General features: G+C 40.1%; 1 protein-coding gene across 1 annotated transcript; it reads left to right on the forward strand.

Annotated features, from left to right (window-relative positions):
• Positions 1 to 58: 58 nt before the first annotated feature.
• Positions 59 to 27,562, forward strand: LOC110064703 (uncharacterized). Its single transcript, XM_089295793.1, has 17 exons — positions 59 to 183; positions 1,785 to 1,878; positions 4,678 to 4,712; positions 5,411 to 5,488; positions 7,503 to 7,584; positions 9,015 to 9,094; positions 9,667 to 9,806; positions 10,938 to 11,381; positions 11,856 to 11,880; positions 12,924 to 13,245; positions 13,911 to 15,141; positions 16,743 to 16,940; positions 18,663 to 19,031; positions 20,975 to 21,021; positions 21,657 to 22,145; positions 22,970 to 23,021; positions 23,836 to 27,562. The coding sequence occupies exons 1-17, from the start codon at positions 61 to 63 to the stop codon at positions 24,215 to 24,217; spliced, it is 4,191 nt and encodes a 1,396-aa protein (XP_089151919.1). The 5' UTR covers positions 59 to 60; the 3' UTR covers positions 24,218 to 27,562.
• The last annotated feature ends 329 nt before the right edge of the window (positions 27,563 to 27,891 follow it).

Genomic DNA, 27,891 nt, shown 5'->3' on the forward strand with positions numbered 1-27,891 from the left:
TGGGAAGGTGAATCTGTGCGCTAAAAGTTGAATGGCTCGGAAGGGGCCTGACGTGGAAAGATGAGTCGAAAACGTCGAGACGCAGCTCAGAGAAGCATGGGAGATTTTCTCAGTCGAGGTGGTTCGAGTAACCGAGTTGAAATTATCGATGATGAAGACGATGAAGTTGAGGAAATAAATACGGTTAGTATCAAAATGGACAAAGTATATTAGGTTGTTAAGCAGAAGTGATATTTCTGAAGAACTCTCGGAATCGTCCTCTTCAGCTTCAATAGGGCATTTCAAGGGCATTTCGCTACAAGTTTCAAAGTGAAAGCGAGTTCTTAGTGTAAACTAAGCTTATACAGCTGAGGGGGCAAAAATCGAAAAAGAAATTAATTTTAGGATAGACGAATTTTTCACTCGTTTGTCTCACGATAGAGTCGCTTTGAGATGTAGATCGCGACGTTTCGACTGCTATACTGCTAGTCTTCATCAGGCGATGAGGTCAATTGTTTCTCTCCATCGTGAGACAAACGAGTGAAAAATTCATCTATCCTATCTTACACCACGATGAATAATGTACACATCTTTAATGACACGTAACAGAAATTAATTTGTTGGTGACACAACAAAAAGCTATATTTGTTGTGTCGTTTTGGTATGCTGATGTTTAAAAAAGTCTTCTTTGGGGATTCGTCACATATACCGGTACTCTGTGTCATGCTGTTGTTCTTTTGTAGCCTTCTTTGCATTGTGTGGGAACTTCAGATCTTGTTGTTAGCCACATAATGAAACCTGGAGATTTCCCACAAAAGCTCAGATGTTTATTATCTTTGCCTTTGTAATGAATATTTGTCCAAGATGAAAACAACTGGTCTGCCCGAGGAGACATGTAAATACATGCACAAAGGAAGAGAGAGACTGGGAGCCACACAAATAGCATGTGTCTAAGGGACATGCATGCTGGGGAATAAGTCGCACAATGGATAAATGCAGCTTTGTGGCCAGGCATGCAACCTATACGTGAAGGCACACGGAAAAACTGTCATTACTGCAGCCAGATCCAGTTAATAGCAATTACCATGCACAGTTTTGCTAAATCCAAGAACACTGGCCTGTAGAATTCTCTTCAAAATGGCTTACTACAGTTGTGAAGGAGTTAAAGAGCTCAACTTTAACTCTTTTGTAAATTGCTCCAAATTTTTTTTCTTTTTCTAATTACAGTTTAGCTCAAGTCCTTAACTAGAAAAGGTGTCCCTTTAACAATGATTTAACTGTTAATAAACAGCCAAAATGAAGGTCTGAGTGCTTCAGTGAGGCTAGGCACTGGTTGTTTTCATAATGTTTTTCTCAACATCTACATGTGGCTGTACGACCCTACCACAAAATTTCAGGAATTAGAAATTAGCTCTGATATTTAAGCATTGACATGTACAATGTACATTTTTTTTGTGTGCAAAATAAATAAAAATGTATAATTCACAGAGAGGTTGTATGTCTTCCAATGTCTGGTACATGTGTTGTCACATGGTCATCTTCTCTGATTCTTTAAAACAACTGCGGTTCATCTGTGAAGGAGATGCTCCATCCTCTGGAGCCCTGGGGCAGTTGGTGGGATATCTTCACCCTTCCTCCAACTTTCCTCTCCCAATTTTTCCCTGCCGTTTCAAATTTCCCTTGCCCCACTGACTGTCCCTGGGCCTCCAAGGATGGAGACGCACATCTACCTATTTCTGCTTTTTGATTTATTTCACATGATTATATTTAAGCTAGTAATAATTTTTCGCTTTTCTGGAATGTAGCAAGAGTTGATGGAATCTAACAGAACCAGTAGATTGTCACGATTGAGAACAAGAAGACAGAGACGAGAAATGGAGCAAGAACATTTGTTTCCAGGTAAAACCTCATGTGTATTGAAGCCTCTAAATATTTGTGTGGTTATTGACTGAGTGGGAGGAATAGACAGGAAAACATTTGGCCCAAGGTCAGGACATACAGACCTCTGTGTCTCGAGTACAGTGAGGTCTGTGCTTCTTGACTGAGAACCAAATACAGTGTACATGTATTATACCCATCTAGTGTAACCTCACTCAGTCAAGAAGCATTTTATCACATGAACACTTCATTTGTGAAGGTAGTTGACTGTTGACTTTTTGTATATATTCCTAGTTGTCAATTCTATTTTTGTCCATCAAAGGCCGTAGTCTGACAGCTGAAAGCTCAAAAGTTTTTAACTTTATATAGCCAGTGAACAATTTTCTAAATTTTTGATATGTTTTCCTGGCTACAGTTCTTCTATTTCATTAAACTTGTTGTGACACACCAACATTCTAAAGGTCATTAGACATTTCAAATCGCAGGTGTTGAAGACGTGTTAGATTGTGCATGAAGAAAGTTGCATGCACATGTAATGTGATTTTTTAGGCAATATTCTGGTGTTATGGCATGTAACTGGTTATTAAGTATCTGCGGGATTTCTTTTTATCCCTTGTTGTGTTTCGTATATGTATCTTTAAGGACACATGAATATCCTTAGTATTCCCTTATGTTGGGACTATTAAAAGGCTAGTGTTGGCTAAGATCAACTGGGTTTGGTTGGTTTACATGAGATTTGTTGGTTTCACAAGGGATGTATCATGTTACACTGTAGTATGGTATCCCTCCATTTGGTTGTTATTGCCTGCTATTGTATACATGTGCACCTGTAGTTGCCATTCCTGGGCTTTCAATTCATCTCTAGGTATTATCTCCAGGGTTATTTAGTACATGTATATCCAGCAATCGGTTTGCATCATCTTCAGTAATTAAATATCCTTGTGATTTGCTGATATAATAATAATAATAATAATAATAATAATCAATATTTAAACAGGGTGACCCCTTCAGTCGCAGGACTGGTATCAACGGGGGCCCTGTATAACGTAAAATAAAAAGAGCATGTATAAATAATATATATCTATAAAAAAACTAACTACTTTAAAAGATACGCTGAAATGTTTAAAAAATTTAAAAGCTTAAAAAGGTAATAGCGTTCTCATAAAAATTGGATATAGAATTGAAAATGTTCTAAAAAATAACCTAAGAAAAAAAATCGGAGATAGCCTTGAAACGTTCCTTAGGTGGTAAAATCTTTATGTTCGTTGGAAGGCTATTAAATGTGCATGCACCATGATAATAAAAAGACTTTTTAGCGACATCTAAATGAAATTTAGGAAGTATAATGTCAGTGATTGACGATCTAGTGCATCTGTTAAAAACATGTTGGTTGTCGCTCTGGCAGCGTAACAGGAAATAGTCTTTAAAGTATAGAGGAACTTCTCCGACCAAGCACTTGTTAACTAACAGTGCACAGTGCTTTTCCATGGTTTTTGTAAGAGAGGGCCAGCGTAGGTTCTCGAGTATTGTTTCCGTGGCTATGTCAGGTTTAAAACCGTATACGATTTTCGCAGCTCGTCGTTGCAGGCGTTCAAGAGTCTTTCTGTTAGTGCTTCCCAGAGGGCAAAAGCACGTATCACAATAGCTTAATATCGGTAGCACCGTGGACAAATAGATCTTATTTGCTGCTTCCGTGGTTAAACAACCTCGTAATCGTGACAGGAGGCCAAGTCTGCTAGCAACTTTTGACCTTAAATAGCTTATGTGATCGTTGAAAGATAAACACTCGTCTAGCAAGACTCCTAGGTACTTGAACGACTTTACTTGGTTGACTTCCTTTCCTTCCATGCAAAGCGGACTATGAGATTCAGATCTGACTAGCCTTTGCCGAGTTCCAAATAAAACATACTCAGTTTTCTTTAGGTTGAGGAAAAGACCGTTTGCTGTTAACCAGTTAGAGACGTTATTGAGATCAAGGCTTAAGTTCAGCTGTAGTTGGTCAATGTTTGAAGCAGCAGTAAAAATAACGGTGTCGTCGGCATATAACATAACACTAGACAGACCAACGGCCAAAGGAAGATCGTTTATGTAAAGAATAAACAAGAGAGGCCCTAACACGGAACCTTGAGGTACTCCGCTACTGATGTTGGCGGCAGAAGAAAGGTGATTTTCAATGGACACTCTCTGAGTCCTGTTAGTGAGATAGCTCTCAAACCACGAGAGAGGCTGGTAAAACCACGAGAGAGGCTGGTAACCACGAGAGAGGCTTTGTTGATTGCAGAAGTGTAGCAGCTTTCGTAAACTTTTAATTCTATATGTCATCATAGTGTATAGTTGTTATTGTTTTTGGGTTAGGTGCATTGTTTCTGTTGTTTGTTCTATTGTTCTCTCAAAGGGTATCCAGCCATTCATGTCGGACCTTGCAAGAGCTCTTACTTGACCCATTGATTGGGTCGATTTACAATGTACATGTACACATGTAGAGCGTTTTTCAATTGAGCATGGTAAAACCAGAAAGCAGTGTTATCACTTTAGCCAATCACAAAGGTCACAGACAATCCAGTGAACCAATGAAAGCTCAAAGTAATTACATGTAGCTGACGCAAAGTGCAGGAAAACCTGTGTGAGTGAGTGACAATTGGTTTTGGTTTGACTTCTGATTGGATGAAAAAGTGGTGCGAGTTTTTCAAGCCAATCATGTAGTGTAGTTGATGCAAAACCAATTACTTTTCGACACTCAAATGAAAACTGCTCTAAAGGCCTTAATAATTAAAATATATTGCAATGACTTATTATTAATTTTTATGGGCATATGTACAGATGACGAACCAAATGATGAGTGGCAGCAGTTACAGGTAATCACTCTTAAAATTTAACTCAGCTATACTTGTGGTAAAAAAATAAATACATGTAACAAAATGCAATATTTAGAGAAGAAGCCACATCACCCTTAACTGGTTTTCATGTGGCTCATCTATAAAACTGGAATTTGGCAATGTTGGTTTTTGTCAGTGGAGGGGAGAAACTGGAGTACCTGGAGAAAATCCTGGGAGCAACAACAAACTGAACCCACGTACATGTATAGCACTAGGCCAAAATCGAACCCGGGCCACATTGGTGGAAGGCAAGTGCTCTCCCCATTGTGCCATCCCTGCTCCCCTCAGTAGGGTTGGGTGAGTGGTAGGGTGGTAGAGCTGCAGTTACGTTTTAAAGGCAAACTGCCAAAAAAGGAACTGATCAGAAATGGATTAGTAAATACATGTATTGACCTAACCAAATCACATTTTTGGATGGCTACATGTAAAATGCCGAAAATGAACATTCACACCTATTTTCTTTTCTTTTCTTTCTTTCTTTCTTTCTTTTTTTTTTTTTTTTTTTTTTTTTGATTTTTAAATCCAGAACTCGTGAAGATTCCATTAAGCAAATAAAAAAATATCTGTTATATACCCTTTAGCTTTAGCTGTTATGTGGCCCTATTCTCCTAGAGGAGAGCTAGGAACTAGTAGTAGTAGTACCTTTTAGCTTCATGATGGTTTGTTTCATTGTCTAGCAAGTTCTGATGATGAGTAAAATGGAGGCTGAGAAACAGGAGGAGAGAAGGAAAATGTGTGGCACTATGCAAGATGTGGTAACTGCTGTTTATTACATACATGTACTTTTGTATAATTTATTATAACTTAAGATGGTGGGCAAGCTCTAGTTGGTCGGTAGCTTAGCTTCTTGGTTCTGTATTGATTGGTGGGAAATAGAGTCTTTATGTTATTAATTTAGAAAAATTAATGAAGAATGCACGTGCTAAATGCTGCTTCAATACTAGGAGTAACTTGTTACATTTATTACAGAACCTGATCCTGATTTGCTAGTAAGGTAACCTAAGCCTACAAACTCAATAGGACATTTCCAAATCACCCTTAGCCTCCTTCTCATAACAAGTCTTGGTGCCCATCCTTTCATATGAAAATGAGGTTTCATTCACATGCAAATTCAACTCATTTTCATATGAATGGTTGTGCATCAAGCCTCACTTTGACAGAGAGGCTTAGGTCAACTCGGAAATGGGCTATTGGTTTTTATTAGGTTTCCTTGCCATTTTTTCCTACTTAATTTAAAGTGATGAACAATAATTATTGTTAATAAGTATATATTTTTTTAATCACAAATACAATGTGAGGTGCCAGTAAAATGCTTATGATAAGTTATTACTGTAGACTACAAGCCAGAGTTGTCTAGGAGCAGATGGTCAAAAAGGCACAAATGTGTTATCTTTCGCTCACAGAAAGTGAGGGCAGGTAGTCTAATTGTTTAAATAGAATAAATTTACTGTCAGAGGTCTCCTTGCATAAAAAAATGTCAAGTAACACATCAAACGAAAGGAGCTATTTTATTTTGTTGCAGTGTACATCACAGGGCTCGAAATTAACTTTTTCGTTCAGGAGCCAGCTGGCGAGTAACAGAAAAATTTGGTCGCCAACTTATTTTATATATAACTCACACAAGAACAGGATTTTATATGTTACTTTGCATCCGAGAAAAGTCAGAATTAAAGAGCGAAAACAATTAGAAACAACACGAGTAACAGTTAGTTATGAAGCTACCGTTGTTCTCAGGTGATATGTCTCTGGTCCGAAGGTAATGGTTGTCTCCATAGTCATTTTAAATGAAGCGAAGCATAAAACATTTTAAATCCGTGGTTTTCATTGTGAGACAAACACGGGTCCTTGCATATTCACATATTTTATTCAACAACTGATGAAGGATTAAAAGTTTGGATTAACTTTTTGGCTGAATGTTCATTCCCGCACGTAAGAATTCACGCACATGTAATTACTTCAAATGATTGGTATCTGCCCCCATTTTCGCGGCAAATGAAAAGCACATGGTGTTGAAGTGCGGCTGCGATCCCAGTTTTGGAAGAAGCCACTGAAACAATATGGCGTGCCGTGAACGCAGTATCGATGTGTCGAAATATGTTCAATTTTTTCGATTATCTTGTAATATTCAGATATTATTTTACTGGGGACGGAAAGGTGAGTTGTATACTAGCTACCATATCCAATTGATTTCCTAATATAAAGATTTCAAACAAAAGTTGTGTCGTGGTTTTCTTAATTAGTCATTGGACAAAACGTGAGTCGCCAGTGCTCAATTTTTGGTCGCATTGGCAACCAGTGAGTCGCAATTTCAAGCCCTGCATCAGGCAATTCAATAGAGTTTCAAACATTGGGCGCAATGTGCACTGATGCATGTAAAAAAAAATCGTGTACAAGCACATGTGCAACTGTTTTCTATCAGCAGATAGAAAACAGTAATAGAGCCAATTAAATTCATTAATTCATAATAGACTACAGTAAATTTATACTAAAATACAGTACAATTCAATGCAGTGCACTGCAATACAATACAGTGCAGCACAGCACAGTACAGTACAGCACAGTACAAGACAAGACAAGACAAGACAAGACAATACAATACAATACAATACAATACAATACAATACAATACAATACAATAACTTGAGTGGTGCATGCCTGATTGGATACAAGCTTGTGTACATGTCTGTGTGGCTCCTGAAGCCTTAAGACATTAGTTGACTACAATGTATCATCGAAATTAAACCCTTGCCATTTTTTTCCCTTTTAAAGATGAACCTTCAAGTACAAATTGAACCTCTCAACTCAAACAGATCAAAGAGTCTTGGAACAGAAACTGCAAGAAAAAACACAGGTGTGTGAGTTTGCTGCGTCAGTTTTTAAATTTTAAATCTCCAATAAGAGCACTATATTTGTACAATATTATTCATCTGCCTGTTGTACACAATAGCCCATTTCACAGTTAGCTTGTCTCGTTTGAATTACAATGTAATCCTACATGGATGCAAGGCAATTTTGGACAGAAACTACAAAACTGCCCAAAGTTGCCTCATGCATTTGTTGCACATGTACTGTACGTTTTGGATTAAATGAGAAAAGTTAACTTTGAAAAGGGCTTTTACCTGTCATTGTAGTAAATAAGAACATGCAACAAAGACACACGCTCATGTTTTCAAGTGACATACCATGAAATGTGTCCTTTTTGACTTGATTTGTCAGTATGCACACAAGCATTTAACCTAACATGCATGCAAAGAAAATTGAGTCAAGAATGGGATATTGAAATTGTGCAGTAAGAGAACATTGCATAACTATTTTATGCCATACATGCCTTTCCCATGTACATGCACATACTCGTAATTAGGCATAACAGGGTGTAGACAGTCAATGACAGAATGGTACAACTTTAAGACTGCACATCTAATTAAAATAATGCTTGTCAACATACAAGTACTGCATGTGGTTGACAGTCATTGTGCTTGTATGTGTATGAATTAAAGAGGGTTGCCTGGTCAGGGAAAAAGTTCTTCAGGTCAGGGAAAAGTCAGGGAATTTTATTTTGAGTCAAGGAAAATTGACTTTTGAAGAAAAGTCAGAGAAAATTGATATATTAAAGGAGTGCTGATTTGATTCCATTGAAGGCTGGTAGAAACATTTGAGGTAACTGCGCAATGAAGAAGGCGGAAACTGTTGAAAACTTGTTAAGATTACTCTTAGGGAAAGCCTGAGGCTACTGCTAACTACTTTGTATCTGACATTTAATATTTATTTGATCAGGAAAGTCTGTTGCAAGGTTAAACACACTGATGCATACCTGCCAACCCCCAGAGTACAAAAACCTGGAGACAGCTAGAAATCTTGCCAATTTTGTACCATGTATTGTGCAATTTGATTGGTTGATTTCTGACCAGTTAGGATGCTCGTTAAATATATATCAATTTGATTGTTCTGTTTTACTTTTTCTGATCAAGAGCAGCTCAAATAAGAGCAACAAATTCCCTTCTTGTTTTATTCTCCTTTTTGAAATCTTGAAAATAACGAAATTAATGAAAAAAAAAAATTAAAAAGAGCCACGGTAGGTAGTTCCCGGGAGATCTGGTGCTCTAACCAGGAGATCGGGAGATTTGATGAAAAACTTGGAGACTCCCGGCAAAACTGGGAGAGTTGGCAGGTCTGCTGATGTCTGTGTGTCATGCTTCACAAGCAGTGCCATTTCCATGTATGTTTTACCAAGTAAGAAGTTGTGCTAATTAACATAAACGTTTTCATAAATTTTTTAACAAGGAGATCAGAGAGAGGGTGCAGAGTCTCCAGACCTGTTTGTTACTCCACCTGAAGACCAGGAACAACTGTCAGATAAAGAGGTCTGTGACAACTGCATAAAGATGCAATGATAATTATATTGAAATCAGTAGGTACTGTAGCATTTGGGGCTCTTTATAAGATATAGTGTTTAACAAGAATAGTCAAGGGTGCTAATTTTGGGGCTTGCCCCTCACACAAGCTGTAACTACATGTACATGTATGATGAGGTAGCCTGAAAATCATTCTTACTACCTCAGAAAAGTTTGACTCTTATAGTACTCTAGCAATTTAAAATTAATTTATTTCCTCAAAAAGATTTACCCATCTACAAGTGATGGACAGGAAAACCTACCAGCCCCAGCCTTTTGGAGAGGACCTTCTTTGCACACTGAACAGTGAAGATTGAAGCAGTAAAGTGTGGAAATGGTTTGACTAACAAGGGTTTCAAGTTTTCCACCTCTATTGTAGGTCAAATCAGTACAACAACTGTAGCTGGGAGAATGAATGTAGGGTTCTGTCATGATGTGGAACACATTTATCTGGGTTGTCATTTAACACCCTTTTCTTGTAACTGTAAAAGCAGATGTAGTACATGTATCATGTTTGACAATGATTTAAATTCTTGCTATAGGGTGCCAATAATATCGAGAGTGATCCAGAATTTCCTAACAGTCCTCCATTACCAGTTACTGCGAAATCACCAGATCCAAATGGCGAGGTTGGAAAGGAGACAAATTCCCAACAGGCTACAACAGCTGGGCCATCATTAAGGTGATTTTGAACAAACCAAATTACTTCTCCTCACCGTTATAGCATTACTTGGAGTATTAAGTTGGTAACTGCTGATGCAGTATATCAGATTCCTCAAAATGTGCTCTTTTTTCAACATTGTGCCCTTTGTGGGAGCAAATTGAGCTTTTGAGCACAAACTCCAGTACAAAATATATTCAGTTGAACCCCTCTATTTTGAATTCTCAGGGGATACGAAAAATAGTTCAAAATAGCAAGAGTTCGAAGTAGCTGATAGTAAATGACTGAAGGGCAAATTGAAGGGTTATGGCTTTGAGCTTGAAATAACCGGGAATTCAAAATGACGGAGTTCGAATTAGTGGGATCCAAATGTGTATTTTATATATATATATATATATATATATATATATATATATTTATTTATTTATTTATTTATTTATTTATTTCTTGTTTAAATACAAATTCATAAGCTTATGGAAATCCAAATTTCACTGGTTCAAGTATTTTTTTAGACTTCCCACAAATTAGTCACTTTAGGCTTAGTTGACTGATGAAGTTGCAAGAAAGTCAAATTTCACAAGTCTTGTCGAGTGAAGTCTCTGAATCATGCTGAAAGAACATAAAAGACAAATTGCACTCCTCAATAGGAGGTTTAAAAGAATTATTGGAAAGAGTTGAAGGAGTTGAGCTGAATCATACTGAAAAAACATAAAATACAAATTACGCTTCTCAATAGGAGGTTTAAAAGAATTATTGGAAGGGGTTGTTTCTTTCTTTTTAGCTGAAACCCAAATTATAATGTACTTAGTGTAGAACTGCAAAAACTGACATGTAAACTTGTTCCTGTCTGGGGTTGTGAAGAGGGAGACTAATTACTGGAAAAACTTTGACTTCTGAGATGTTGAAGGCTTACAAAATTTATTTTCAGGACAGCCTAATTTGGTGTGGGAGGTGGGGAGTGGGTGGAGAGCTTCATTATCGCAATTTTACTAAGTCAGGAGTGTAAAATTATAGCTATTCAGCAGACCAGATCTGTAGTATTTTGAAAGTTTGTTTCACTTCAACACTGCTATGGTTGCTATGATAAGCTCAATCTGTAGTGAAAGGTAGTCAGAAGTGTGACATAGATTTTTAATGTTTTTGTATTTGTAGGCAAGATAAGGGGGACACTAGAAGGAAGCTCAATTCGAGAAGAAGCAAACGGGATGCAGCAGAATTGTCAAGTCAGAAAGAGAACAACCTTGAAGAAAAATCCAATTTGTCTGAATCGGAGGTCACAGATCAAGTAATTCAAAGTGGAAATGCCAAGAATGATGATGTCAACCCGGGAGAGAAGCGCAAGCTTGAAGAGGATGATGACGATGTTACAGATGACGAAGATGAGGAACGACTTTTTGCATTGAAATTCAAAAGGAAAATTTCCCTGAAGCGAAAGAAACCTTGGGTGTCTCTGGAGAATAGTGATTCCGATGATATGCAAGACATGGACAAGAAGTGTTCAAAGAGGTCTCCAGATGGGCTCCATGACCCATCACCAAAGAGGATCGCAGTCAGTGATACTGACGAAAAAGCCAAGAGGAATGGAAAGGAACCATCGTAAGTTGAATAGTTGCACTCCTTACCATTAAACAATTAAATAATGAGCTCGAGTCAACTATTACGCATAGAAATCGAGAGCGAATAATGTAATTGTGTTAGTATAAATCCACTAGTCGTTCAAAACTTTATCTAAATCCCCTTCACAGACACTTCGAAAATGCCAATTAAGAAGCGGCCATCATTTTGTTAACAAGGGCAGACTGCTACGCTACTCACTATCTATCACAGAATAGATAGTGAGTAGACATGATAATAGATGCGAATGCAGCCATAACACTACTGGAAAAAAGACCAGAAAAATAGCGTAGCGTAGCCAATCAGAGAACGGCACTTGTGATAGAAGACTAGTAGATTTATACTAAGGACTGTGTGTTGGAAAACACAGAGTCACTGTACGATTGTGTGCACTAAAAGCTGTAATCCTATGAGATTATTTTCGATAGTAATTCTTATCTTTCTTTGTTTTTGTAGTGCAGAAACCAGACAAATAAGAACAGTAAGTGAATACATTTTATTATTCTAAATAACGTATGCATGGTACATGTATGTACAATATTGAAAGTGGTTGCGGTGAACTTGATTTTCAAGCTTATGCCAAAGGCAAGTTTGCTAACCTGATACAAGTACATGTGCCATCCAAGTACCGTACAATATGAGTTATGTACGTGAGTTACCAAACATTTGATGTGTGAACATTATTTCGTAAAAAGACGACGACCCCTCGAAAGTAACGAGCCCCAGAGGCTGCTAATTCCGAAAGTAACGAGGGTCGTCATTTTCGGAAGTTAACGGTATTTCAATTGAGAAATGTGGCATTTTTTTTATTTGTGATTTTGCAGATCGGGTGGAATTCCATCTTATGATTGTAATATTGTATACTATTGCAGGCGCCTTTTTAGGCCTAACAAAACGTCCGTTATTTATTTTATGTCAATCCCTTCAAGTTATTCTGATCTCTTTCGCCGTGTGTTGGTAGCTACCAAAGTAGCAATGTCCATTCAGCTACTGTAATAGTGATGCTGTAGTTATAGTAATAATGTATTTAATGTCATGACACAGAGAGTGGTTACCCATTCTCCCGAGCCAGGGGCTCGTGATAAAAGTGTTCGACAAAAAAAAGCTATAAAAATACAAAAATAATGCGAAAATATATATGGGTCATTGACCAAGCGTGAGGTTAAGATGGCTGGATATTGGCCAAGTTCTTTTTTTGGCGTGTTTATAGACCGAGACAGGGTCAAGGACCATAAACACGCAAAAAAAAAAAAAAGAATTAGGCCAATATCCAGCCATCTTGACCAAACAAGCTTGATCATTAGAGGATTTATTATATGGAAAAAGAGTACTATAGGAGTACTACAGCGCATAATCCCGAGTGGGCAGGAAAGCCCCATCTTGCCCTCTCGGGTAGCCAATCACAATGCAGGATTGGGTTCTTCTTCCCCGCTCATACATTATTTGAGCTATTTGTTGGTTGACCTAAGACTTTAGAGGAGGTTGACTGCAACTTTCTTACTGGAGCTTCTTTATCATCCACAGCCTACCAGTATGATTCGTCTTTCTCGGCGATACAAGAAAACACGATGCAGACCCAGTAACTTGAAAGAAGCCATGAAAGCGAACATCTATTTTGCTCCTCCTGGGTTCGACTTGCCAGCTTATACCGTGCTAATTATCAGAATGTTTGAAAAGTTCAGAAGGCGGTTGTATGTGGCACAGTCCAAAGTCAAAACACGCATCCCCTGGGGAGCCCCCGTACTTCCCGGTACTAGAGACACACTGGAGCTACAGCTGCCTAGGAGGAGTACTGCTTCTGTAGGGACCCGGAGTTCCGTTTTCGTTAGGAATTCTCTGCATGGAGGTGAGTTATTGTCAGCAGTTCTCACTAATTTCTCAAGCTCGAGAATACATGCAATTCATCAATGTTAAACAAGATTAGTCATGACCGTGACGGTGTGTGGATATCTGATCTTAATTCGCGTAGATTTTTACTTAGATGGCTTACCATTGACCAAGAGAGCATGAAGAGTAAGACAGTTAATCCTCCATATACACTCTATTTCCCAAGGTAGTCCCTCGCAAGTTATTTTTAGATCACTATCCCAGGACGGTCAAGAAATAAGCGATTCTGTGAAGCGCATTTTGATCCTCCTCGTAATTATCCACGCAGCGTGCGTGACAACATTATCCGCGGTAGGACTTGGTACCATGGCTAAACATTGCAAAAAAAAAAAAAAAAAAAAAAGAACGAGGCCAATATCCAGCCATCTTGTCCGAACAAACTTGGTCAATAAAGGATTTATTATATGGAAAAGGAACACTATTTTCTTGCGGGACGTATCGGGTTATCCCGATTGGGCAAGGAAGCGTCATCTTGCCCGCTCGGGTAGCCAATCACAGCGCAGGATTCGGTTCATCTTGCCGACTCTCGGAGCCAACCATGTGATAAATAAGCTCATATGTGTGATCACTTGTTCTTGTATTCCACAAGTTAATCATTGGATTTTTTTTTTTTTTAAATAACAGCAGGAGCAGATACCAAGAGCCAATCAGAATTTGACCTTTCTGATCGCAGAAGAAGATTGAGGAGCTCATCAAACCCTGTAAAGCAAGCAACGGCCTCCACCTCCACAAGCAAAGCACCCAGTGCAACTGTACCACCTTATACAGTTGACAGCGATAGTGATGATGGTGAATGTTTGAAATCTTACCTGGACGAGATGGCTCGCCCATCGAGCTCTACTAAAAAGCCAGCGCCGAGCTTTTCACGAAATCGAGGACGTTCTAATATAGAGATTGCGGAGGACTGGGAAACGGGAAAAACAGAAGCATCAGGCGAACCATCCATTAAAACACAAACTAAGTCGAGCAGTGATGGAGTTACTTCCAATGTGGAAATTGCCGATGATGGAAAAGAAGAGACTAGAGAACCTGTAGTTGGTGATCAAGGCAGTTTGGACGATGCCAATGTTGTTTCAGACCGTGAAGCAAGTGAAGTTCAGTCAAGTACGGTTGGTTCGTCAGCTGGGACACTAGAAAATAATAGCAAAGTAACAGTGAGTTCTGGAACAGGTCAAACAAAGCTGGACAATAAGAATTCATCGAGTGAGGGTGGAGTTTTACCTGACAGTAGAACAGCTAGCAATGATTTGAGTTTGATGGACATTGACCAAGAAAACAAAGCAGAGATAATTCGGCCTTCTAAACGCCGAAGTGTCTCGCGGCCGGTTTTCAGCGATGATTCAACCGATGATGAGGGCGACTTTTCTCGACCATTGCTTTCTATGCGTTTCCCTGGAAAGGAAACTTCAGTTAGTAGTGAGATTCCTGATAGCGGAGATGTTGGCGGGACTCACAATCAAGACCCACTTGCTGGTCAGTCTCTAACCCCACAGAGTGACTCTCAAGGAATGGTCGGCAAGAGTATCCTTGACACGATGGCTGCAGATGGCGAGGGACTGTTGCCTTCCCAAGCGATACTGGAATCTGATATGACAACTAATAACCAGACGGAAGTGACTTTAGAAGAAGGTTCGTTTGACGTTGCGGGGACGTCATCTTCGGCAGCAAGTTCCTCGATTAATCAAGCAAAGGAGAGGTTGGCTGAAGAACAGAAAGTAGTTGTCGATGTTGACAGCAGTGAAAGTGAGCGTGTGAGACGGACGAGGTCAACGGCAGCCGAAAAAGCTGCCGCTGCAGCAGAGAAGAGACATCAGATGGCGTGGAGGCGGAACTTGAGAGAAACCTGTCCATCAAGGTAATGTTCAGGGTACTAAAGGGTGTCAAAGAGGTTTTGCCTTCCTCCAGTCCAATCCAAACTTAACTGAGTTGGGAGTTTTCTATCCCTCGACCCTTTGTTAGGTTGCTAGTCAAGAGGTTACATTCAGCATTTTTGAATTGCTGAATAATCTCAAAAATGAAGCAAATTGGGTGCTGATGTCTGACAGAAAACCTACTCCAGTAAAAGTGTGAAAGATCATTTATTCAAACTGCGGGGTAAGATTTAACATGCGCAATTTTAGGCAGTTGCCAAAATAGAGCGTGAAAAAAATTCAAGCTTTAACGGAATTCTACCTCTACCAACTGAGCTATCAAGGTACAGCTGTAGCTGGGAACTGGTGACTTGCCGTTCAAGCATGAACGTTTTTCGGTCTTTATTTTTGCAACTGGCCAAGTTGCGCACCAAACTGTGATGATTAAGAATGTTTGATTATTTTCAAATGAAGTTAGCCTACAACTATCGCACATAAAAAAGTTACATTAGTGAAATTGAGATCAGGTAAACGTACCCGTATATGAAGTAAACTTTTAGAGCTGATCCTCTTCCTTCAGGTTGAATAGGCTTAGAAAAAAGCGAAATATTTGTAACTTTTCACGAATAGATTTTTCCTGTTTTTTTTGTTTTGTTTTGTTTTGTTTTGTTTTTTTGTTTTTTGTTTTTTGTTTTTGTTTTTTTTCTTTTTTTTTTCTTTTTCTTTTTTTTGGTTTTTTTGTTTTGTTTTGCTTTGTTTTGTTTTGTTTTGTTTTTTGTTAAAATGGATAAAATCGGGAAAGGAATTGATCTACGGGAAGAAAAATGGGGGTCGCCGAACATCCAAGAGAGTAAACTGCAGGTGAAGTTAGCGCACGTGGTTGCAATCACTATACTTGCTTGTATTTTTTCCGTGGCATGCGCTCGATGTATGACGTGTGTGGCGTTGACATAAATGTGGTGCGCAGAAAGGATGCTCAGTAACAATGGGCGCGAACTCAATCGTCCTTAACTTCAGTATAAAAACAGGCTTTGGCTCGTGGAGATTAATGCTGGCCCGTTCACTTTCGAGAGAATTGTTGTTGCAGCCGCATTTAATTCTTTGTTATTTTTTCCGTTTGTACGTGCATTCTTTCGTGATCATCGCATTCTTTTCGTTTATCTCGCTTTCACGTCATCGATATTCTGTTAGGTTTTTTCGCATAATTTTGTTTTGTTTCAGTCCCCTTTTGTATGCGTCTTTCTAGTTTATTTGTGCATTTTCATCGCGACGCTACTGTCATCCCGTTGTATTTACCGCCCTGCTGTTTTCCTTTTACGTGTTGCTTAGCTTCCTAGTCATACAACGTTTGTAAGTATCGTCTACCTTCGGCTCGTTATTTCTGTTTCTTTTACTGTATTCATCTATAACTTGTAATTTATTTTGTTTGTAGCAACCGCTCCCTTTGCATCGCTTTCTTCGTACTCTATCGTTGAATTGCACATTTCTTCTTATCAATTAAAGCCAAGTAGCGTGTTGAACGTTGACTACAATAATTGTGTTTCTGGGTTTTTCTCCAGTTCATACTTAAGCAGTTCTTTGTTAATCTCCCTCTCTTGTCCACCAGCTCTCTTGATGACTTGCCCTTCACGAGTGAGCCAAAGCATGCCGAGACCGACATGCGCGAGTCCACCGTAGAGTGTCCGCTGTGTTATCAGCATTTTACTTCAAAAGAGATAGAAGCCCATGCTTCCGACTGCCAGGGCCCACCCACACAGAGAGAGGAGACTGGTGCTAGGAGCGAGTCTGGGCCGAGCATCAGAAGGTGAATGTTTGGATAAAGTGTTCTACTGCTGTTTGGCGCTGTGTAATGAAACATTTTAAGAAAAATACTACAAATATCAGAATTTTTGAAGTTTTAAGAGATTTTATTAAGGATTGATAGCTTTCTTACTGTTGGAGCAAGCTGGATATAGCAGCTTCATGTAGTTCTTTCTACGAGATATTGAAGAGATATGAAGCTTGGTTTCCATTGTATGATGGTGCCATTTACCTCACACGGGATGCCATTTTCGTTGATTCTGTTGCATACAAACTCAGCCTCCCGTGGAATAAAAAGTCTAAGCAATAGATTCTGGTTGAAAGTTCAGAAAACCAAAGAGAAACTCTAGAAAGCAAAATAACTAGTAAGAAGACTACTAGAAGAATTCTTTGTCTTCCCACCATCTTTGCTTCTTTGTCAGGATTTGTTACTTGGGTTTTGTTTCAACCCTTATAGACGTTTTGCATGGTGACCATGTCGGATGACAGGAACAACGGAATATTCCATTTCCGAGTTACCTTTCACCTCTGTGTCAAAGCGAGTTTTTATGCGAAACTATTCTTGTGAAAATGTGTTCCCCCTACGGGTTCATTTGCACGCAAATCACGCTCACTTTCATATGGCAGGTTTTGCACGAGGACACGTTTTAAAAAAGAGGCCTAAGCGAACTCGGGAATCGCCTACTTTTTTTTCTTCTTCTTCTTCTTTCATGAGAAAAATGTTCATTTTAATGCAAAACATTTTCATTGTTTCAGCCACCTAACATGGCCGCCTTGAAAAACCTCTATTAACTACTGTTCCAGCTGTTTGCTTCAGGCCCTTTGATAGTCGCCATGAGAAAAAGAAATCAGTATGGATATTTTCTCAAATTATATTTTTTCAAAGAGACCTTTAGATACTGATAGAAGTGTGCGTGTGTTTGGCTAAAAGGATCGGACCTTACAATAGGAAACTACTACGAGCGCGTGTGAACAGGAGACCAATTTTTGGCGGGAAAAAACGTTGACAGCTGCCACGCAGGAGTTGCAGGGCAACCCCGGTTGAACAAAGCCCCAGGTTTCAATGTAGTGACTGCTGAAGTAAACCCTACTTTGCAAACCAATTTTGGTCAACTTGGTTACCTCTACAAACCAGTTGTGTATAATGTTGTATATTACCGTGGTGTTTAGAGGGATGTTTGCAGCGCTGCTTGTTTTCGCTGCTTGGACTTCGCAATTTTTTGTTATATTCTAGTGAATTTACAATTTTGGCACCGGAAACTTTCCCTGTTGTTAGCGGGAATTTGTTTTATAGGAGCTGGATGAGCCAACCAGTTTGTTGTTTGTATCGTTGTAGCCGCGGTTGCACTACAGCTTCAAAGTCGTCCTAACTAGTGACATTAGGGAGCTTAAGTAACGACGACGGCAACGCCGAGTCACAAATGAATTTATACTTTACCTGCGAAATTCGCAATTTTCTATATCTGTTCAGGACGTTAAATGCGTTCCTCAGATCACGGAGAACTTGGTCATTTCACGTTGTTGTTTTGCAGAGGACGGCAACTAAAATGTACAAAGATTTATAAAGCACGTGCCCAGCCATTGTTCTGCTCATTTAATCTTTTGTTTGGTGGCGTTCTCGTTCCAATGGTCGTCGTGGTTTGCTTAAGCTCCCTGTTGCCTATGGAACTGAAGTTTTGTGAACTATAGAGGAATAATTCTGAACTTGGGCTGCTCCTTTTTGCAGTGTTCCTGCTCGGGCTGATACGAACCCGTTGCCTTCAGTCTACCGAACTTTATCAGGCGAAAGAGGAGAATTAAAAAACTTGAAAGTGGTGCTTCAGAGGTCGCCTGTCGCGAAACAGAAGCTCCTCCGGAAAGCAACACAAGAAACGGAGTCCGTCAAGCGAAGTCTTGCGTTTGAAAAGGATTCCAGACCTTCTGGAAGCCTTGATCAGTGTCGCAGTTCTAGAAGCTCTGGTCAAGATTCGAGAAAACCTAGCAGGAACACCAGAGCAGCCCTAAGGACAGAATCAGAGAGCGAAGAGAGTGGGTACGCGAGAGAGAAAGAAGAAAGCAGTTCAGCGGAAGTCTATAGCTGGCTTGACGCATCAAGGTCTTGATTTTATTTGCTCATTTAATGTATTTATTTGCACACTACTGAACCTTTATTACAGTGGTGTTAAAATTTGCCAAATAAGTTCGGGCAGGTCACTGGTCAAAAATGGTCACGTGGTGGCATAACGTGCTTGTCACCGATAGACGAGCACGTGTGCGCCATGTGCTGATCACGTGCACAGGACCCATTAAAATCACTGACTGCTTGTTCTTTGCCTGCTTTCTCTTTCCAAGTAAAGAATATTTCTTCCTGAGATAACATGACCGCAGAAATAAAACTGAAAGATTTTAACATCAATTTGGCTCTAGTGGAGGAGTGTTCACTGAAGATCTCGAGGAGTTATAATTGCTGGCTAAACTGTATTTTTGCGTTAAAACAAGGAGACTTTTGCTGTCGTTTTCCACAAGCGATCGTCTGCCAGGTTACACCTTGTTGACTAGTTGCTTGTGGAAAACTCGAACACAAGCTTTTTGAAAACTTTCTCTTAAATAGAACACCCTCCGCTAGACGTTTATTGCTGAATTATGAAATTTTTGTATATCTTTGTACAAAAGATAATTGTTGCAGTTTTCTTAGGTGTGTTTCTTTCAATGCGTTGAAAGATTTATGTACATGTATGTGTTTTTAATTATCGAACCTTTATGAAATTTTGAAGTAACTATGAAAATAAATGTTCTAAAACCCTAACATCGAGCAAGTTTGTCGGCGGAAGCAACACGACAGACAATGACTTTGGGAAGGACGGAAGTTTCTCATTTTGAACGTTTTTCGTTACCTTCCACTGCTATCTTGACTATCGAGACGCGTGGAATCTTGGTAAAGGCCAAACTACACCCCATCCCCTGTACTGTGGCAAATCGATTGATCGACTGACTGACTGATTGATTCACTGAGTGAGTGAGCGAGCGAGCGAGTGTGAGTGAGTGAGAGAGTGAGCGAGTGAGAGTGAGTGAGTGAGTGAGTGAGTGAGTGAGTGAGTGAGTGAGTGAGTGAGTGAGTGAGTGAGTGAGTGAGTGAGTGAGTGAGTGAGTGAGTGAGTGAGTGAGTGAGTGAGTGAGTGAGTGAGTGAGTGAGTGAGTGAGTGAGTGAGTGAGTGAGTGAGTGAGTGAGTGAGTGAGTGAGTGAGTGAGTGAGTGAGTGAGTGAGTGAGTGAGTGAGTGAGTGAGTGAGTGAGTGAGTGAGTGAGTGAGTGAGTGAGAGTGAGAGTGAGAGTGAGTGAGTGAGTGAGTGAGTGAGCGTGCGTGCGTGCGTGAGTGAGTGAGTGATTACGTTACTTGGTAAAATTCAAACCTGATGGAAGCATTGAGCTACAAGAATCCTTGAATTCGCAAGACTGACCAATTTTTTATTTCTCCATACAATAATAATGCATTGCCAAGAAGGGAAGTGATGAGAGTAAGGAGGTTCATCACCTGAGGCGTATTGTCTCGATATAGACCAAAACCTCACTCGTAACAAAAGAAATGCATGGCAATCGGAGAAGAAATCGAGCTTTAGAGTTAGGAACACGCAGTTTTTAACTTAATGCACCGTCAGTTAGCATTGGTAATCGTATGAATGCGTATGCAATAAGGATTGTACTAAGAGCGTAATTTAAAAATTGTGTTATACTTACATGAGCCCTTACTCCACTTAGCGAGTCCAGTAAGAACTTTCAATTATCACGAGTTCTTCATTGCTTGAGCTTTCATACAATTAGTCATTTATAATGTGTCAGAGAAAATTACGAAAGCGTCTTTATTAATTTACCCTGCAGTGCTGATTAAAAAAATAACGATGAATTCACCAGTTCCTATCCAATCCCAATGGAGTAATTTTCTAAATCATATAATAAAGGTTTTTCTCGGTGAGCCTTGTGGCTTCCGCCCAATGCAGTATTTATGTGCAGTTCGTTGTGGGTCGAAGCAGAATCCTTGATTTCGTCTTTTTGTGTCATGCAGTCCTGAAAGGAAGAAGCCAAAGCATACATATGGATCGTCTGGTGGAGGTACTGTTTACTGTATTGTTAATAGACTGACTGACTGACGGACGGACGGACGGGCTTACTATCTGACTGACGGACGGACCATCTAACTGACTGGCTGACCGACCGACCGACTGACGGACTGAGTTTATCACTGTCTAGCTGACTATCTGACTGACTCACAGATAAACAGGCAGACTGACGGATGGATGGACGTAAGAATGGACGAACGGACTGAGTGTCGGACTGAGTGTCGGACTGAGTAACTGACGGTCGGACAGACGAACGGGAAGACAGGCTGACTGAGAGACTTGAGGTTGTAACTGATGGAGAGCATGATAGACGGATGGACAACGCCACTTACAATTTCATAGTGTTTGCCTTTTAATAATTTACTTTATACGCGTGTTCGTATTTCCGGCATACCCCGGGCGTTTGCCAGGCAGTCAATATGTGTGGGAGTCGTGCTTGCCACGCGGTTAGTGACGTGCGTTGGAATCAGTGCCAAGAGGTCCAGGTTTGAGCCGTGGCCGGGAGTCGGTAGTGTGAGTCACTCTTGTCCAGTCTCCAGTGACCTTTTCTCATTCGCTTAATCGCCAGAATCGAGGTGCCCTAGGAGTAGCTTTCCTTGTCACTTAGCCATTGCTTTCCTGTTTTAGGAAATGCCCCTAAACTTGGCGGTGATTACATTCCCCTAAACGCGACAGTAGAAAGTGACGAAGATGATGCCACTGGAAAAGCTTCCAAAGAACAGGCGCCTAGAAAAACGTTTTCCAGAAGAACCGAGGAAGTGGAATCCGATAGCGATACATCTGATGATGGTCTTATGGTGCAGTACGGCGCGCAGCGCGTCTCGCCGCGAAGGAAAGACCCCAAACAAGTGACAACAGACGAGACGGACGAGAACGAAGTTGCGCTGGCGCTGCTTGGAGGCAGGAGCAAGAAGAGGCCGCTGCCGTTGTCCAAAGGTTCAAAAGCCAAGAAGTCTCGCCGGCCGAGGGATTCAGACAGCGAGGAAAGTGACGAGGCCAGTATAGTTTGCGAGCTTTGTGCCAAGAAGATTCCGAAAGAGTTGTACAGGCAGCATGTGGATGAAGAACTGGAGACGAGGAAAAGAACCAAGAAAAATGTTCCTCGTAAAGCAGAAGGTGCTTAACTACACATTGGCTTAACTTTATAGAGTCCAAGATTACATAGCACTCAATGAGATACTTTAAACAATACTTTCATTTTGATTTATTACTTCACTATTATGTTATTTTCTAGGATTTCGGCTTCTAATTGTCATCCGAAAATCGTACTGTGCATAAGGCACGTGCGAATGACGAAAACAATATACGGCTCTACAGTGCAATACGGGCTCTTATTTTTCCTAATATGGTAAAATGACGTAATCGTTGAATAATTTCTTTTATCTAACGACTCGTTTTGTAACTAGCGATAAGGTATAGACATGAATGATCATCGCGGTTATGTAGACAACTTAAAAGAGCGCATTCACAGCATTTTGACTTGATTTTTGCCACTTACAAAATTACTTTTAAATTGAAGGAAACCTTAAAATAGTAGTTTACTAAGAGAGAAAAACACCAAAGAGAAAATAATAAAGCATAAAGGAACAAAAATGGTTAAGGATGGAAAAGATTAACACGGATTACAAACAACGAACTTGAAAAATTTAGGCTAAACTTTTCAAGATATGCAAAACTTTTCAAGATGTACAGACGTAGCTACTTCAAACAGCTGTGAAAATAAAGCGTGAAAAAAATTTCAAGCCTGAATTTTCTATTTCTTTTTTTACAGGCTTAAATTTCTTAGCATCTCGAGTTGTGCACGTAACTGGGATGATTATTCATGACTTTGCATCTTTCTCCGCAGTTCAAATATACGATCTTTCACTTATTCAGCTTGCATAGTTAAATTTTTTTTTTTTTATTACTGAGTTATTTCTTTTGATGTTTGATATCTCCAGTAGTCACTATGACAGACAGGAGACAAGGAAGCAGAAAGGATGAACAGAGAAGGTAACTTCTGTTTTTGACTCACGTACCTTACTATCACAAACGGTCTGGTACACTAATAGTCTCTGCGTAGCTCAGTAGTTAGACGGCCTGCATTGTGTCTGGGAAAACCAAGCTCACGATCCTCCTTATAAAAATGGTCTGATATTCTCCAAATTACTATAGTCAAACCTCCATGAAGCGGCCACCTGTTCAGCGGCCACGCCTTGTGAGAGTAAGCGGCCAGTTTTCAAAGTCTTGAAATGGCCAATTCCCACGGTGAGATAGGCCTGCAGGGAATCATGGTAGTTGTATTCATCATCTTGGGCTGGATATTTGTTTTGATGAATACAACTACCATGATTCCCTGCAGGCGCGTCTCATAGAGCGAATTGGCCATTGTTGTCAGTAAAATACTGTAAATAAAACCCCTGTTAACCGGCCACCTCTATCAGCTGCGGCGGCGGCAGGCTTTTGATCGTCCCGCTGAAGGATTTCCATTGTCTTCCTTGCCCCAAGTATTAAAAAGCGGCCACCCGACCTCGGTCATTTGTACAGACCTAGCTGCGTTCGGTCTGTACTCACGACCTCGGTTAAGATTCTCCCATACAGACCTCCTGCTCGGTCAATAAGAGCTAAAACTTGACGTTTCTCCTGAGCCACATACTAAAAACCCTATTAAGCGGTCGACCCCTATTAAGTGGCCATCTCCCATTTTCCCGAGGGTGGCCGCTTGATAGGGGTTCGACTGTATGACTTAACATTCCATCTCAAAGATTCGGTTAACGAAACAAATTTGTATTCTCATCCCTTGCCATACTCTGTTCTGTGATTGAAGGTCGAGCACGAGGGTACAAGCACAAAAGATCGTCCCATGTGCAAGTACGGCCCCAGAGGACACTGAAAATGATGAGGTGGACTGGGACAGAGTCAGTAATTCTCCTATCAAGTGTTTCCAATTCACAGAAAATAGCAACAGTGTCGTGGACTTCGAGAATCAGTTTGAACACCTCAAAGAAACCAAGTCTGGCAACAGACGATCGAATTACGGACAAAATGACGACTCATCAAGGGGGAACCGAGGGGGGTATAGGGGGTTCAGTGCCCGTGGGGGATACCGAGGGTCCGGTAACAGGGGTAATTATAGAGGATCGTATAAGAAGGTCTACGGGCGCGGGAAGAAATATGGGAAATACAGGGGATCGCGTGGGAGAAAGTGATGTGTATGGTACTGGGTACCTGGGTTGAATAAGGTGGGACACGTTGTGACGCTTATGTGTAGGTTATAACAACTTAAAACAGCTTTGGTAGAGAAGAACGCTAGAACATCTTTTGTGTTGAGAAGTGCACAGTGTTGTTAGAGTTAGAGTTCTGCGTGCCGTACCATACCACTTGACAAAGGTTTTTCTTAATTTTTTAGAACGTTTTGACATGCATTTGACAAATGTTCTAATTCTTACTGTCGTTTGGTCAATGAAAACGAGAGATAGACTTGTCAGTCGACTCCACCCCTGTCACGTCTTTCATTTTCAGTAGTCCAAACGAAAGCTGTCAGAAAGATCTCAAACGATATTAGGAAGTTTTCGAAAATTGGTGAAAACTTTGTCAAGTGGAAAAAAAATGGTGAAAGGTATTTTGCGCACTGATCTGCAGTATCTCTAGGGTTAAGCAATGATTTAAGAAATCGTTCAGCATGGGAAACGCTATATATTTTTGCTGAATTCATTCTCGACACTTTGCCTGGCTAGCATACGACTGCTTGGAAAAGGCAACATGTCATGCAAGCATTTAAAGATCTTCTGACACTTCGCAATTGGTGTAATGTTTAGCTCTTTTGGAATAATAATGAAAGATAGGTAATCAGCAGGAGCCATAATCGGGGACGGAGACCGTAAGCGCGCGCCATTTCAAGTATTGGGGTTGTCCCCATGATATGGGACAATAATTCTATTTTTCGAACAAATTGCGCCATCACCTGCGGCACACGCGCGTGCATGCTGCGAGGATTTTTGCGGATGTCGCGCGGGGAAAATGGCGTCCGAAATTCCCGAAATGTTTCATGTTTTTGCCCCACAACTCAACGCGTTTACGTCTGTTGGAGTTTTGCTTAAGTATTTTCGTCGTAAGCTGCTCCAGTTTGAGTGAAGTAAGACAGTGTCGAATTTAGGTATGTTCCGCTGTAAGCTTATATATATCGCTGACCAAGGTGTGTTCCGACTGATGCTTCTGTTACATGAGCTGTACATTACTCCACTTTAAATTTCACATATGTTGAAGATTTACAGCTTTTAATTTCCATTACACAGCAAAAAACTAGCTGGATATATTAAGATATAGCAGAGCTTCAGGACTTCATAGTTTCATAGCTCCTCTTGCCACACGCTTGCGAGGAATTTGTCAGTCTACCGCGACCGAATAGTAAAACAAAATAATTGCTAGTTTGAATTTCGCTTGAATTGTAAGCAACGCTTGATGTTTCATCGAGGCTTAATAACTTTACGTCCGTAGATACTGCTCAGTTTTATTCGTGTAAAAATCCAGTAAATTCTCTGTTGTCGATGAATGAGAGCGCCCGCCGATGCGTGTTTTGTACAGTCAGTAAACATGACAAATTGTACTTCCGCCGCACTTTCGTGTGAAAGCGTACATCGAACTCAAACAATAGCCCTATAGTTTTTAAATGTTTATGATTGATAAATGTTTGAGAACATATTAAAAGCTAAGCTGAAAATATGTGAATAAAGCAGAAACAATCAGCAAAGTTACGATGACGCTTTCTTTAATCAACTTGGAATAACGATTTCGATTTTGTTGATCGAGTTATAAAAACTCCTTGTCTATTTTCATTTTCGCAGTGTAAACCTTCACTATGCTTATGTTGAAGAAACACACATGATGTTAGTAGCCTTTTTTGCATTCGTGAAATTTGTTGCAGCGTCTCAACACAAAAGATAACGAAAGAAATCTTTGTCAAGATTTGTTGACAATTGAAAACACCGACTCGGACTTGAAAGTACACGAGCTGCACTATGCAAATGAGCTAATTGCACGCGTCAGACTTTCCTTTCAAAAACCTTTGCAAACTCACCAAACAAGCAGAGACAATAAGAAACCATCAAAACAGGTTTGGTTATGATTAACCATTGTCTGAGAAACTCACAAATTAACTCGATACCAGAGCAGAGAGTTTTCTTGCTATATTCTTAAGCATACGCATGAGCTTACAGCTAGCGTGAGCAGATCTTGTTATTCATTCCCAGCGCGAGATTGAAGTCTTGTTTTCGACCCTGAAAAACCCACCTTTTCCGTTAGCCCAGAGCATTGAACTACATATAAGCGCCCTGGTTCGTATTCCCTGCCATCGCTGTGAAAAATACGCAAGAGAATCTCTAACTCTCACCATTTGATCACGCAACGTGACAACATCCACGCGAGAGCCCCTGACATGTGCGTGAATTCGCGCGGATATATGACGTCAGGATGGTGCAATTTGTTCTAAAAATAGAAAAATTGTCCCATATCATAGGTGCGCGCGAATCCCGAGACTTACGGTCTCCGTCCCCGATTATGGCTCCTGGTAATCAGTTGATATTTTTGTAGCTCAATCACAAACTGAGCCGGTGTCTCGTTCTCAGTCTCCTCTTGTGATTAAACATTATTAAGACGCTTGGGATGATGGGAAGGAGGCCCATAATCCCTCGCGTTGTACTCGGGATTAGTCAGGAGGAAGGGCTTGTGTTAAGGAAATAACTGTTTCCCCCACCGTAATTGTGAACAGATTTTAACTGTAAAATTTCTGTTAGGCTTGCGAATTTGACTGCGGTGAAATTTCTAGCATTGCAAGCCTGTCTGGTTTGTCGTCTATTATATCTCGCCACGGTAAGTGTGTTTATTTATTATTAAAAGACTAGTTTCTGCCTTATATGCAATTTCCATAAACTGCGTTTTGAACCACACATGAACTTGAATAAGCCCATTAATGATTTATATAAGAAACAGGGGTCTAACTAAAGGAAGTTTACCGTATAGAAAAAACGCTATTCGTATAGATGTTTGGTAGAAGTGAGATTTTTGTTTTCAGCCTTCAGTAGAAGTGAGATTTTTGTTTTCAGTTTGTAGCCTAGATGTTCGAAAGCTGACCCGTTAACGGTATTTAAGGAATTAATTTGTGGAGGCAATGATGCACTGTCAGGGATTTTCTCCATGCTTACACTTGAAATCCTCGTAGTTAATGTACATGTAATCAATTTCATGGCTTACACATCTGTTTTATGCTTTGGAAAACCTTGTATATTTCTCAAAAGTGACCAACTGGGGTTTCCGAAAATTGACCGAGCCTGCGGTGTCGTTAGAGATGTTGTTAACAACGTTAGTTTTACAACTAGGTCAGGTTTGTTTACGGTTTGCTCAGAAAATGTAACTTGTAAAGCACCCACCTCACATAGGATCACCCCCTTCCTTCCCCTCCCCCCCCCCCCCCAAAAAAAAGAGAGGAAAACGTTTTTAGCCAAGTCGTCGAACATTGAAGAAAAAATGAATAAATAAAAACAACAAAAACCCAACAATCTTTGCGATGTTGTTCATGTAACTTGCACTTCCTCACAAATGTAAACAAATCTTACATTTTCTCGTAAATCTCCCCTTTTCTCGTTGAATGGGAATTTTGAATCACGTGGTTTCCGCTGACAAATTAGAAAACGGAAAAATATCCGATTCTTATATCGCGTGGGAAGTTTTTAAGAAGATTTTTTTACGTCGATATTTTCTTGTACAGTAGAGGGTACTTTAGCAACAACCTATGTATGTAAATGCTTACTATGTTGTTCAGACAGATTGGAACATAGGGTGTAAAAGAAATGAAATTTCGCAGGGGTTTTTGCTAGGAACATCTGCT

Source organism: Orbicella faveolata, unplaced genomic scaffold (assembly GCF_042242905.1).
Source record: "Orbicella faveolata isolate gen_17 unplaced genomic scaffold, um_ofav_v1 contig_1, whole genome shotgun sequence".
NCBI lineage: Eukaryota > Metazoa > Cnidaria > Anthozoa > Scleractinia > Merulinidae > Orbicella > Orbicella faveolata.